Genomic DNA, 15,744 nt, shown 5'->3' with positions numbered 1-15,744 from the left:
ATCTCTAAGCTTTATCATATACAGTATTCACTACTTTAATATACGTAAAATGTTTCTTGGTTTAAAGTATTCTGTCTATTAAATATCGCTATTTCACCATTTCACTTTCTGATTCCAAAATCTGGAGGTTTAGAATATAATCAGATTAATGAAAATATGATTTTACCTATAAGTATAAAACACATTTCCTCTCTTGATGGCATTTTGTATCAGAAATTGTATTTAACCTTTAGTTAATAAAATAATATCAGCAATGATAAAATTAACAATAACTTATTTTATCACCACTAATATATTCTTGGTAAAAATATCCCCATTTTATAATTCTAACTACAGAAAGAGGCAAATGATCTGCTATATGAAATTTAAATCAGTTTGAACATGTTAAAAACACAGTTTAGGTTTTTAAGGGTCTATGCTATTACCTACTATTTCTTATTATTAAAAATATTAGCCAGATTTTTAACATTCAAAATATATCTTTCTGTAGACTTAAAGAGCAAAATAAGTCTTTATGTAGACTTAAAGAGCAAATATTGCTTACTTACCTAACAGCTGATGTAAGCTTAGCAGTATTGTCAGAAAGCATACTTATGGCTCCTTCGTCTTCCCCTTCTAGTCCCTGAGGAGGAAAAAAAGATCTCAGAAGCATATAAACTAATATATTCTTAAGATCAGTGATAAACACTAAGGTTTAAGTTCACCCAGAGTAACAATTCTTCGCCTCTAAGGAACAAGCATATCCATTTTTGACAATTCCAGAAAAGTTCTGGTCACACCAGTCTAATTAGTTGAATGATTAAGGACCAGTGGGTATTTTTAGGTAAAGAAATAGGGCCAGACACTTGCCACAGGTCATGTAGTAATATATGGCAGAGCTGAACTCTGAGGTCAGGTCAAAGTGTAGTAGAGTGAGCAGCACTGGAAGATATACCCCTAAAATAAAGCCACATTATATATTTTTTCAGATCATAAATTCAGACTGTTCTTTTATTTTTATTTACTTATTTATTTTTTAAAGATTTTATTTGAGAGAAAGAGAGGTCAGTGGGAGAAGCAGAATCCCTGCTGAGCAAGAAGCCCAAAGTGGGACTTGATCCCCGGACTCTAGGATCATGACCTGGGCTGAAGGCAGCCACTTAACCAACTGAGCCACCCAGGTGCCCCAGACTGTTCTTTTAAAACATTTTGCTCTTCTCATTATTCAGGTTTCTTTTTGACAAAGATCTTTTCTGTAAGTTAAGAATACTTTTCTTATTAAAAACAATGAATGGTTTCAAATTTTCATGAGGAAAAAAAAGTTAAATCTCTTTCTCTCTCCAGATGTCCTGCTTTTCTGTAATTCTAAGAAAGCAAAAGAAATCTTACCATGATGCTTTTAAGTCGCTTAACCTCATCTTCCTGTGCTCTGTAAGATTCTAGTTCTTGCTGAACTGATTCTGCAACTTCTGGGAATGGACTGAAACAGTATTGAGCAAGAGGAACTATGAGCATGACATTAAAATGTTGATTTTTATGTGATTCCTGAAGTATATTCAATGAGGATTTATTTTGATTTTAAATGTACCTATTTAAATATATTTAACATATGACACAGCATAAATATAACCACATATCTCCGTGGATATCTATTTAGATTATTAATACTATTTCTTTAAAATACCTACCATAATTCTTATACACCTAAGCAAATTTAAATTTATTTCTATTATTTTCATTAACTATATCACATTTTTTTCACCTATACACTATTAGAAAAAAAATAAAATATTTAAGTGACTGAAAAACAAAGAGAAGGCATGGTATATGAAATATCAATTAAATATTATCACCCAAATTAACAAAGAGTGTCACAGGGTTCATATAATTACAAAGATGGCATGCAAAAAAAAAAAAAAAATTCATGCAAGTAATTGTGAAAAAAATCGTTTAATTCTGTAAGCTTAATATCTTAGAACACTGCTAGTAAAAATAGAACATAGGTCACAGTTTCTTTTTTTGGTCTAATGCCTGACGTCTTCATCCAGGTAAGTGTGTTTTAGCAGTAATTTCTATAGACCTCAGACACAAGTGATCTGCAATCATTGAGAAGCTTTGGTAGAAAAAATTTCATATGGTACTAATCTTAAATAATTCTAAATAAATGTATGTTGACCATAAATGGTTCATAACATAAGTATTTTTCATTTACAGCTTTAGAAGTGGCCAAAAGCTTTTCTTCCTTTAAGAAAGAAAAGGTCCTGTCTGTGTAGCAATGAAACAAAAACCTTTTAACACTTCATTAATGATCAGCACATCTCATCCAGTAGAGACTGAGAGAAATGACAGAAGACCCTGAGAAGATTTTGAAGACCATGGCCCAGTTTTGCATAACAATCACAGGCTCTAAACTCAGCTTCAAAAGACTGTATGCTGGCAGAACATAGCACTGAGCATATTAAAATGTGCTGGTTGAACTAGAAGATCCTAAAATCTCCAGTATCTTCAGATCTCAGGGCTAAAAGACATCCATAACAGCTAACATTTATGGAAGGTTTACTGTACGCCAAACACAAAGTGCTAAGACTGCCTCTCTATTCCTTCATATAATCTAACCACAGTCTTGCTGAGGTATGCGTATTAATAATTAGGACCACGCCTTTTGGGATCTTCCAGGACTGGACTTTATTCTTGCTTTTATCTCTGATAACTGAATGACTCTGGGCAAGTTACTTCTTTATTTCACTTCATCTTCATAACAGCCTTCTGAAATAGGGCAAAAGGTAGAATAATCATACCTACATTTTACTGATAGAGAAAGTGAAGCTCAGAGAGATTTCAATTACTTGTTTTACTCCACACTAACTGCCAGTGTCTTTGCGCCCACATTACTGTATTTCTAGAATATTGTAGTATGACATTCAGAGTGAGAGTTATTCAGGGCTATTCTTATTTACAAACAAAAAATTAAAATTCTTACTATTCAACTGACTTCTAAGATTGTTCCTAAATATATAAAGGAAATATTCAAATCTTCCATATTTGAATGAGATTTTTTTCTTAAGGTCTTTTCTATCAGAAAATATAAATCTTAAAATTATTTTTAAAATATCCCGTGCCTTTTCTAGAAATAATGTAAATGTAATTTCTTGTAGTTTGCCATTATACCAAAAATCACAGACTATGGAATTCCAAAGAGAAGAAAATTATTTAAAATAAATTATAACAGTACCCAAATTGCCAGTCAGAAAGAGAGAAACAGTGACTTTTCTCTGCAGAGAAAATAAAATTCCTTGTTATAAGCAATGTGACTTTGCAATGTTAAAAAAAAAAAGTTATAAATAAAAAGATAAAACACACAAAAAACCCAAATGGTTGAATCAAGTCTCCATCTTACTTCTCTATTAACATAAATGAGGTCAAAAAGAACAGCCATATCAAGGACTTGGTCACATATAGGTATAGTAATACTTTAAATACTCAAAATAATAATAATACTTTATTTCCATAATTGTTGGTAAGCAGCATTTTTCTCTCAGAGGAATGCTTTTTTTTGGGGGGGGGGGGAGGGTTTAGAATGATTTCTCTAGCCATGATGACCACTAGATAACTATTTTAAAAATTACTGAGCTCATAAAATACCCTAAACTTTAAGGGCATATAGCAATACATGGGATCTATATATCTGCCTATAAGAAATCACACAACTAATTATTATTTCTAAAGTGCTTTAAATAAATGTCTTTCAGGTTTAGGTATTCTCTTTCCATAGAGATTTAAAACTGTGTTTGTATGAAGGCAAACATGGAACAAAGAGGGAAGATTACACTTTGACATTTATCACTAAAACCTATTTTAAAGAAAGGCAGAAATGATCTTGCAGAAGGTCAGTGGGGACAGCAACAAAATTTAGAAAGACTATCTGTAAAACCTACAAAATCGTATGGTATAAGCTTACTGAAAAACAACCAACAAGAAACAACCTAGGAACTGAGAAGAAATAGATACATCCCTATAGACTATGTAATTATAGCTTCTACTCATTGTGTAGAAGAACCACCATCATCTTTTTTATTTTTTTCATCAAATTCATTAAGTCAGATGACATCTTCATTTCCCTGTAAAGGGGTGAATCTTTAACTTACTGATGTTTATCTTACCTTCCCTTATGTTTCTGCCAAAATTTATCAACTGGAGTTAAATCATAAGACTTCTTGTTTTTTCTCTTTGGTCTAGCACCAGCTGGAGAATTTTCTACTCCTGAAGATTCTTCCAAATTAACTCTGTTTAAGTGGAAATCCTAGGAAAAAGTAAACCTTTCTTAAGTAACCATTCAAGAACCATAACATTTCCCACAACAAGGAAAATAACACAGATTGTTACTGCCTTTTCTAATAATTCTAAGGATAAAATACACATTTGAAATTTAAAGACCTCCTTCCAATGTTTCGTTACACAAAGGTACCTTTAATATTTATGTATTTTAGTTAAAGTAGTAGATGCAAATGATTAAAACTTCAAAAAATACATAAAAATCATGTTAAGGTTCTTGTGTATCCTTCTAGAAAAATATTTTTGCATATGCCAGCATACACATATCCTTTTAATTTTAAAGACTTGCATTACATTATACATTTTTTGTACCTTTTCTCACATAAGGATGTCTTTTGGAGTTCTTTCTCTACCTATATGTGTACATCTACCTCATCTTTATCATGGTTATATAGTAGTCCAACATTCAGACATATCTACTTATTTACCCAGGTCTTCTGATGTTTCCTTGTTTCCAGTAGGAAACATAATCTTAAATAAATATTTAATTTTTTTTGAGAGGGGAAGAGAGATAAAAAAAGAAATAGGGAGAGATGGTGAAGAAGGGAAGGAGGGGCAGAGGGGGAATCTTAAGCAGGCTCCATGTCCAGTGTGGAGCCCATTGCAGGGCTCGATCTTACAACCTGAAATCATGATCTGAGCTGGTATCAAGAGTCAGACACTTAACTGACTGAGCCATCCAGCTGCCCCTTAAATATAATTTTTAAACTCTTAGAGCCTTAATGTTTTGATCTGTTGATTGATGTATTTTTTTTAAAGATTTTATTTATTTATTTGACAGAGAGTGATCACAAGTAGACAGAGAGGCAGGCAGAGAGAGGGAAGCAAGCTCCCTACTGAGCAGACAGCCCAATGCGGGACTCGATCATGACCTGAGCCGAAGGCAGTGGCTTAACCCACTGAGCCACCCAGGCGCCCCTTGATTGATGTATTTTTTAAAAATAACTACAACAGAAGCTACAATAATAACAGCACTTCCTTTTACATAAATTCTAGGAGCTAGATACCACTACATAATTATACATTTTTCTGCCTAGAACTAATTTGACTGACATGAGACTTGATTTTTGCTCTTTCTCAGAAAAATGCACACACAAAAACCAAAATAAAAGTATTTTATCTTTTCCCTTTCCTTCCTGCCTTAGACCTGGGAGTTCCTTCATGTAATAGCAGTATTTTATGGTTCAACTCTACTCTGAAGAATAGTGAGCTACAGACAAAATATGGCTATCGGGACGCCTGGATGGCTCAGTCAGTTAAGGGTCTGACTTGTGGTTTGGGTTCAGGTCATGATCTCATGGTCTTGGAATCGATCACAGCATCGGGCTCTGAGCTCAGTGGGGAGTCCACTCAAAGATTCTCTCCCTCTGCCCCATTCTCCCCACTTGTACACACTCTCTCTAAATTAATAAATCTTTAAAAAATTAATAAAGACAAAATATGGCTATCAAGAAGTGAGTGAATGGTGAACAAAAAATAAATTATAAGGAGAAATTATCTAGCATGGCAATATTACTATCATCTCTGTTCTAAGATATATTCTTAATTAATAATTAAACTTCTAGGTCTTAGCAGATTAAATGTACTGAATATAATTTGATCTCTTGATAAAACTAGGTAAACAATACTGACTCTAATACATTAGACTATACCCTGCAACTCTCTCAAGTCCTTAATACAGTAATTTATTTGCTTGTTAATTTTTCCTATGACACAAAAAACAAGAGTGCAAAATATACAGATGTCCAATTGCCATAGCTGATTAGTAAGTCTATTGACAAAGAGTATACAATGCTGTATTTTGGCCTGCTAATACTGTATCTTTCCTATAGACTCTTCACATCCTCATAGGATAAATACATCAGTAAATTCAATTGCTCTTTGCATCCTCATACTGGTAAAAATTATTTATATAACTAATCAAATAGGAAGAAAACACAATAAACAGATAGTAACAGCTAAATCTGAGAAGAACTCTTGCTTTAAAAATTAACAACAGAGCGGCACCTGGGTGGCTCAGTGGGTTAAAGCCTCTGCCTTCGGCTCAGGTCATGATCCCAGGGTCCTGGGATCGAGCCCTGCATTGGGCTCTCTGCAGCAGGGAGCCTGCTTCCTCCTCTCTCTCTCTGACTGCCTTTCTGCCTACTTGTGCTGTCTGTCGAATAAATGAATATTAAAAAAAAAATTAACAATAGATACCAATAGTTAAATAGTTATGCCTTATTAACTAGAATTTCTAGCAAAGTACTTTCCATAGGGATGAGACAGCTCATTCAAAATAAAGTAACTTGTTAACAGAACTACTGGTTGAAAAATAAGAGCACACAGGGTGCCTGGGTCGCTCAGTCAGTTAAGCATCTGCCTTCAGCTCAGGTCATGATCCCAGGGTTCTGCGACTGAGCCCCGCATTGGGCTCCCTGCTCAGTGGCAAGTCTGTTTCACCCTCTCCCTGTTTGCTGCTCCCCATGCTTGTGCACTCTCTCAAACAAATAAATAAAATCTTAAAAAAAAAAAAGAAAGAAAAAGAAGAGCACATACTATTACTGAAGTACTGATGGAATACTTAAAACACAAAATGATAAAGAAATAAAAAATCGTAAGAATTTTGAGAAACAACATAATAGCGGCAAGAAACTTCCACTGTTTGCACAACTGCCAGGCAAATAAGGAAAATTCTAGTCTTGGAAATTGGGAAATTAGAACATTCTGTGCTGAACTTAATCACGTTAAAGAAAGTGGACATTTATACACAAATAAAAGACAACAGAATTAGTTTTAACATGATAGAGTCTAACCTTTCCTACTTATAGTCATACTTTCTTGACTTAGAAGACAGGACTATGGTGTCCGAAATCATGAGATATAAATAAATCCCACTGAGATGAAAAATACGGCTACATCTTCATCAGCCTTTGTTTCCTTTTACAAGTTAAAGCAGACCAGTAAACCCCAACAGAGCTAACATTTGGATGATATGGGTGATACTCACTTATGCAGAGCAAAGATTTATATTCACATGAGGCAAACAATTGAGCCAAATCTAATCAAGTCTCTAGATCTATAGTTTATAGAAAATACTAGGGATAGAAAATACTAGGGATAGAGAATCACAACAAATTGTGTACCTCAAGAATACAATCAACAAAACACAGAAATGTAGGAAAGTCTTTAGAAAACCAACCCAATTCCTTCAACCAAAAAAATGGCAATAAAAAAGGAGTGGAAGGAGAGGAATTGTTGTAAACTGAGAAACTTAAATATGTACCAACCAATGGAACGTAAGGATACTGTCTGGATCCCTATTTGAACAAACCAACTATAAAGATGTGTCTTTGAAACAATTAGAAAATGCTGAATACAGAGAAAGAAGCAGATATTACCAATGAATAATTGTTAATTTTGTTAGGTATGATAATAAAATTATGTGTTTTTTTTTTAGACAAACACTGGAATATTTATACATAGCTCATATAATGCCCAGGATAAGATGCATACTGTCTGGGAAACTAAATGATGCACATGGGGGGGGATTCATTACAGTATTTTGCAACTTCGTGTTTCTATATGAAATATTCCCTAATAAAAGTCTTAAAGTTTTATTTATAACAATGAAACAGGATTTATATAGAACCCACAATTGTTTGCCCCTTGCCATAGTGATTGTGAAAGTATGTGCTGAGATGGGCCTCATTAACCTTAATTTGGGAGTGACTATGATATGTTAGAGGTCCTCCTTGCTCACCCACATTGGACAAGAAACAAGAAATACTGTGAACAAAAATAAGTATTTGTTATTTTAATCCACTGAGGTTTGAGGGTTCTTTTATATTGAACAGTACTACCTAATTTATCCTAATTCAGATGCCAAGGTATTCTATATAGAATGAGCAAGGTCAGGAACTTTGATAAGCTTGTTCATTTCTATTAAGGCGGAATTCCTTATAACTCATGGGCTAGAAGCCTCTAGAGATATATTGCTGACAGTATGCAAATATTTTCTACCAGTGTTCATGTAATAATCTCAACTTAAAAGTAATTTATTTAGTCTCTAAACTAGTAAAGAACTTGAGTTGTAGTGATTTAGAAATATGCTGTCCAATACAGTTGATACCAGTCAAGATGGCTACTGAGAATCTGGAATGTGGCTAGCCTGAATTGAGATGTAAGTATAAAATATATGTCAAAATCTCAAGACTTAATATCTAATAAGAGAATATAAAATAGTTTTAAACTGATTATGTGTTAAAATGCTAGTAATTAAGACTTATGGGATTATATAAAATATATTATTAAAATAAATTTCATCTGTTCCTTTTTATCTTTTTAATGTGGCCATTAATCCAAAATTAGATCTGTAGTTCATATTTTATTTCTCTGAGACAACACTGATTCAGAAACCCTGAGTTTTGGTCAGAAGGTGACAAGAAGGAAAAGAAATATATGTGCAGAAGACCAAAATAGGACAGAAAAATCTAACTTAGAATATTTAATTGAAAAAGAAAATCTGTATAATGCTCCATCACAGACATAGATGTAAGGGAAAAAAATACTATCAACCTAAAACATCAGTAAATAGCAAATAATACATACAGTAATGAATATGGAAACACACTGAAACAATATCATTTTTTAATAAATGAATGATATCAAGGGTGTTTCCCTGGACTTCACAGAGTCTACACAACTTTAGTAGGAAATTCGCATGAACAACTTGGATTTAAGTAAAAATTTAACTAAGATATGAAAAACCAAAGCCCAAGTAAAGAACAAGATACCAACAAGAAATAATGCCGATGGGTTTGCCTAATGATAACTCCTCACCACAGAAAAATCAAATCTACCCCCCAACAACCAAGATACAACAAGAAGGAGTTATGACTTTCTAATTATTACTTTTGCTTCTTATATCCCAGTAAAAGCAAAGGTGCACTGTGAAGTTTTTCACCAGAAGAGTTTATTTCCCATGTTAAATGACAAGAATCTTTTTGGCATGCAGGGAAGTTGTATGAATTTCCAGTTGTTTTCACAATCTGATATATAAATATTACCAGTGTTCAAGATTTTTAGGTAAAGATATTTAATATAAAAAGCAAGCTCCAATTTCAGGTTAACAGTTCCTATCCAGAACTTTTACTCCATCTTGTGGAGGTAAAGGGTATAATTATAAAGAGTTTTAAAAACTCCAAAGAAACTTCACAAGCAGCAGTTTTAACCAAAACAAACAAACAAACAAACAAAAAGACATGATAACAATTTATGATATCCCAGTTATAGCTGTTTCACATCTAGAAACTGCATTAAAATTAACAGGAACTACCATATGATCCAGTAACAGTGCTACAGGGTATTTACCCAAAGAATATGAAACACTAATTTGAAAGAATATATGTACCCCTGTGATTACTGCATTAACAGTAGAAAAATTATGAAAGCAGCCCAACTGTCCGTATCTATAGAGGAACGGATATGGGTACCTTATTGGTTCAGTTAAGCATCTGACTCTTCGATTTCAGTTCAGATCGTGATCTTAGGGTCATGGGATTGAGCCCCACAGTGGGTTCCCCTCTGAGCGTGGAGGCTGCTTGAGATTCCCTCTCCCTTTGCCCCTTCCCCTGTCTATACATAAACACACTATCTCTCTTAAGTAAATAAATAAATCTTAAAAAAAAATAAAAGATGATTGGGGAGGTGCCTGGGTGGCTCAGGGGGTTAAGCAGCTACCTCCAGCTCAGGTCATGATCTCAGGGCCCCGGGATTGTGCCCTGCATCGGGCTCTCTGCTCAGCAGGGAGCCTGCCTCCCCCTCTCTCTGCTTGCTGCTCTGCCTACTTGTGATCTCTGTCAAATAAATAAATAAAATCTTAAAAAAAAAGATGAATGGCTAAAGATGTGGGGGGTGTGTGTATGTGTGTGTGTGTGTTGGAATATATATGCCTGAATAATGAAACATTATTTAGGCATAAAAAAGAGTGAAATCTTGCCATTTGCAACAACATGGAGATCTAGAGAGTATAGAACTAAGCGAAATAAGTCAGAGAAAGATAAGTACCATATGATTTCATCTATATGTGGAATTCAAGAAACAAAACAAATGAACAAAGAAAAAAAAAGAGATAAACCAAAAGAAACTCTTTTTTTTTTTTTTTTTTAAGAAACTCTTAACTTTGGAGAACAAAGAGATGATTACTAGAGCCAAGATGGGTGGAAGGATGGGTTAAATAGATAAAAGGGATTAAAAGTATAGTATCTTGATAAGCAGACTAATATACAGAATTGCTGAATTACTATATTGCACATCTGAAACTGTAACACTGTATGTTAATTAACTATACTGGAATTAAAATATTTTTTAAAATTTAAGAAATTTTTTTAAATTGAAAAATTACATTAATAAATAGGAATAAGTCAATATAAACTGTGTAGTTAATCTTAACCAATCTCTTTAAAGAGACTATTTTCATAAGACCTAAATGTTTTGATAGTAATGCTGTGAAAAGAGTGCCTAGGGTAATATGGAATCTGATACCCTAACCTAAGAGAGTTGACTAGAGGTGCATATATATATATATCTCTCTCTATATATCTATATATATATATCTATATGGTCATGGTCAATATATTATATATATTATATATATATATAATATAGAACAAAAACTTAAACCAACAATAACTAAAATGTCCACAGGAACCCACTAGTTTAACCTTCATGCATCAGAGATAACATCTACTTGGTTCACCAATGGTATCCCAGTAATGAGCAGTGTCTGATACAGGGTTAGGCACTTAAAAAATACTTGTTGAACTGAATTTTTAGAAACACACAGTTGCCAACTTTTAAGGCTGTCTATTTTTACTATCTACTTTTAATGTATGTATGTATATATTTCTTGATTTATTTAAAAGATTGATTTATTTATTTCAGAGAGAGCCTGTGGAGTGGGGTAGAGGGAGAAGGAGAGCAGCAAACTCTGTGCCGAACATAAACTTGACTCGGGGCTTGATCTCAAGACCTTGAGATCATGACCTGAGCTGAAACCAAGAGTTGGACACTTAACCCACTGAGCCACACCCAGGTGCTCCCACCTTGTTTTTCTAAAAAGGATTATTTTAACTTCCAAAAATGGGAAATAGAAAATTAGCAAATTATATACCTCAAAAAAATACAAGGTTAATAAAACAGGTAAGCACACACAAATTAGCAAAAAGGTCCATTAAAAAAAAACTTCTTTTCTTAGCCCTTGGTATTTTCATTTCACTCTGGAACAGTGAAAAACTCAAGGACCAGGATTAGCCTTGTCTGCTTTGGGGAAATCTCTGTAGTAAGTTATGTTTCCTAATTTTCTCTTCCAACAACGGGGAATAAGGGCATATTCCTTCATGGTGCAATTAGTTGTACATACATATTATCTCTTATGCTCAAAGCATCAAATACTTTCATCAGAAAAGGAATTAAGAAGATTGAAGTATCTCAGTGCCCTGTCCTGATCTGTAACACCTCTTTGCACCCACCTTAAAGCCAGGACCCCACCAACCAAATCTAATTTGAGATTATGAAAACTACTACATCATGCCAATCTCTCTACAGCTCCCTATACCACCAGCTTCAGATTCCACTCTCATTCTTAACCAATTCCTAAAACCTTTCTGTCATTACCCTCTAGAACTCATACTGGGTCAACAGCAAAATCTCCTATTCTGAACATCTACTCTAAACTTCCACTGTACTTTCTTACTCTAATTGAACTTCAACTGGGTGGACCCAAGAATGAAATAGCTGCCTTCCCTGCTACTCTCAGACTCTTCACTTGTCTTCTTCCCTAGAACAACTCCAGCTTTCAAAGTCCTGTCATCAGCTTATTAACAGCAATTCTCACTCAGAGGCAATTTTGCCCCTCCTCACAGCCTTGGTCTATCTGGCAATGTGTGAAAACACTGTGGTCACCACAACTGAGAAAGTGCTACTGGCACCTATAGGGTAGAGGCCAGGGATGCTCCTAAACATCTCACAATGCTTAAGACAGCCCTCCACAACAAAAAAATTATCGGGCTCAAAATGTCAATGCCAAGGTTGAGAAATCCTGGTCTGTAATGATACTGATCATTAATGCCTCCTACAGCTCTACAGGACACTCTCTTGGCCTGCATCAGCTTTACTCTTTTGATCATTCCCACTGACCTATAAACATGCTGGAATGATTCTCATTTGAAGATCTTTTTTGACCTCACATTCCAATTACCACTTTTCTTAACTGTCCTATATAGCAAAAACTCTTCTACAGTTTGTGTATATTCATTCTCTCTTCTTCCTATCTTTCTTAAACCCAATATAGTGAAGCTGCTCTTACCAAAGTCAGTAATAATCTTGATGTTGCCACATGCATTGGTGACTTCTTAGTCCTCAGCATTCGTCCAAGTTGATTCCTGCCTCCTCTCTGAAAACAGTTAATTCACTGGCTTCCAAAATAACAGATTTTAGTTCTATCTCACTACTGGTTGCTTCTTTCTACATTATATTGCTGGTTTCTATTCATCACCCTTAATTCTAAATGTTAAAATGCCTCAGAGTTGTGTTCTTGGACCTCTCCCCTCTTTATGTTCATCCCCTTGGTGATCTCATTTTATCTCTTGGCTTTAAATACTATTTATAAATGGACTACTCTTAAATTATTTCTCTAGACCAGATGTTTTCCCCAAACTCTAGATTCATACATCTATTTGGTATCTACTTGAAAATCTTAATAGGCATCTCACATTAACATGTCTCACACTCAACATCTGATCTTCCCATCGAAATTTCTCCTTCCATGTCTCTATCTCAATAAATGACATTTGTCCACTTGCAAAGGCCAAAACTCTGGACTCATCTCTGACTCCTCTTTCTCTTAGATCCACATCTAATTCATCAGCAAATCCTATTCTCTGCACTCCATAGATTATCACAACCCTCACCATTTCCATCCTGTTGTAAGCCAACATCATTTCTTGCTAACTACAACAGTCTCCTACTGGGTCTCTTGACTCTTCCTATGCCCCTCACGAGTCCATTTTCAACGCTGCAGGTAGAGTGATACTTTTAAAATGTGTATCAGATGCCACTCCTTTACTCAAAACTGCACTGGCTTTCCATATCCTACTTAAATTTTCCTCCTCCTATTTTCCACCTGCCTTACTTTGCTCTGGCCATCTTGGCTGCCTCGCTATCCTTTAACATATTAGGCATCTTTCTGCCTAGAAAGCTGTTCTCTTCCACACAGCTATGTAATTTACTACCTTACCTCCTTTAGCTCTTCCCTTAAATGCCTCTTTTTCAGTGAGATCTTTACTATTTTAAAGTTACAATCCTGTTTACCATCACCCGCTTTATTTTCCTCCAGAGTATTTTCCATCTTCTAAAATGTCATGTTTTATTTTATTTATTTATTTAATTAATTTATTATTATTTATTTTAGTTACTGCTTGTCCTATCATAATGTAAACTCCAGGAAGAAAAGAGTATTTTCATTTGCTTTCTTTATTGCTAAAACTAGGATCTAAAATGTTTTGTCAGACAGCAGACCCACCAGTAGTGGTTGAATTCTTCTTCAGCCTAATACTTGACCTCCTACAACTAGCTTCCCTGTTCCATTACCCGGGGTTTAATTCAGTAGTCCCTCTGATTTTTCTTGCCCTCTCAACTGAATCAGAGTTGCCTACTATTTCTAAAGACATTCATCCTAGAGCCTAGAATGACACGGGACTCTAGGATACAGAATGGTACAGAACTGCTAATTTTCATCAGTAATCCTGAAATCTGATTTATTTAAACAAATACCTTAAAGCTAGAATCTGAGTTTTAAAGAAATAAAACAAACAAAAAACCACCTATTATATGTTTTTCATTTCCATATGATATTTCAGGCACTCCTTGCAATAATGATATCATTATATACTATAATCCTTAGAGGCCTGGGCTAGAAGGTAGTAAATTATAGAGTGCTAGTCTCGGCAAAGCCAATGATTTGGATTCAAATCATTTAACTTCTGTGTCTAAATTTTTCTATCAAACGGGGACTATTCTGGCTTTATTACATAGTGCCTTGTACAGAATTTATTTGTGTACATATTTTCTTCCCACTGACTTTAATAATTGCACCTGTTTTATTTATCTATGTATATCACAAGCTATACACAATATTTAGTAGATGAATATATGAATGAATATAAATACAGATTTTTGTTTTAAAAATGATTTTAGAAATGTTGAACTACCTCAAAAAACATATGGTGTAATATAAAAAAATACTACTTATGTTTACCATAAAATGAAGCTTAACTGATTCCCAGAAAAAATGGAAATTATAGCTTTCCTCCCCAGGGAGAAACATACTTATTTACTTCCTCAAAAATCACTCACTGAGGATGATGTCTTGGTTGGTTAAGTGTCTGACTCTTGGTTTGGGCTCAGGTCATGCTCTTAAGGTCATAAGATTGAGCTCCACTCCCATCAGGCTCCACAGTGGGCATGGAGCCTGCTCAAGAGTCTCTCTCTCGCTTTCCTCTGCCCCACCCACCACCCCCAACTCCTGCTCTCTTAAAAAAAAAAAGGAAGAAAAAGTCACTCACTCATTTTCCTTTCTTCCTTTTCTACCCATCATTGCCAACAATACAAATAATTTATCTTACACTTTAAAGATTCTAAGTTTAGAACTTTACACTTCAATGTTTCACTATTCTCCAGTATCCAGACTCAGTGATACCAAATTCCATCACTTTTTTGTTCATATTTCTCAGCTCCATCCTTCCCATCTGTGTTTCTGTAGCCATGACGTTATTTTTAAGTTAAAAGGACCACTGAATATAACTACATTTTAGTAAAATGTGGTATATTTAGACTCTTACCAGTACATCATGCACCAAGGCTTGATATGTCCAAGTATGGTGTAAAGGAGTTGCCAAATCTATGTTTCTGTCAACAAGGACTAATAAAGGTCTTTGGAAGCTGTAAATATATTAAAAAAAATTATATAACTCTTGATAACAGTTTCTACATCTCAATTTTTCTAATGCTTTCTGGTTTTATCATTTTGACATGAACAGGAAGTATGCTAATACTAACATGCCATAACAGTCTGCTTTAAAAAATTTTTTTAAGTATAGTTAGTCAAGTAAAGTAATAGTTTGGACTACTTAGAGTCTGTGTATAGTGCTAGAATATGTCTTGAGGAACTGTCTAAAAGAAAAAAAAATCTATGCAAGTACTTCTATAGAATAATTTTTATAGTTATCAACATAAGAATAAGTTGCTTCTACTTAGATTTTTATTTCACATTTTCTGGGAAAAAAAGGAATAGCTATTATCAGTTCCAAGGGAAACTATTAGAGCAGAATCTTATAAATTTACAGAAATGTTTGACAGTTTCATAAATTACAACTTTTTTCTGTAAACACAAAT

At 34.2% G+C, this 15,744-nt stretch overlaps 1 protein-coding gene across 1 annotated transcript in view; it reads right to left on the bottom strand.

The window, feature by feature from the left end:
• The window catches only part of SCFD1 (sec1 family domain containing 1), a 105,760-nt gene that overhangs the window by 61,682 nt on the left and 28,334 nt on the right, over window positions 1-15,744 (bottom strand). The window contains 4 exon segments of the mRNA XM_032343997.1: window positions 549-622; window positions 1,369-1,459; window positions 4,140-4,279; window positions 15,192-15,291. Of these exon segments, the coding sequence (XP_032199888.1) occupies window positions 549-622; window positions 1,369-1,459; window positions 4,140-4,279; window positions 15,192-15,291 (405 nt within the window).

Source organism: Mustela erminea, chromosome 5, assembly GCF_009829155.1.
Source record: "Mustela erminea isolate mMusErm1 chromosome 5, mMusErm1.Pri, whole genome shotgun sequence".
Lineage (NCBI taxonomy): Eukaryota > Metazoa > Chordata > Mammalia > Carnivora > Mustelidae > Mustela > Mustela erminea.
This window is presented reverse-complemented; position numbering and strand designations above follow the sequence as displayed.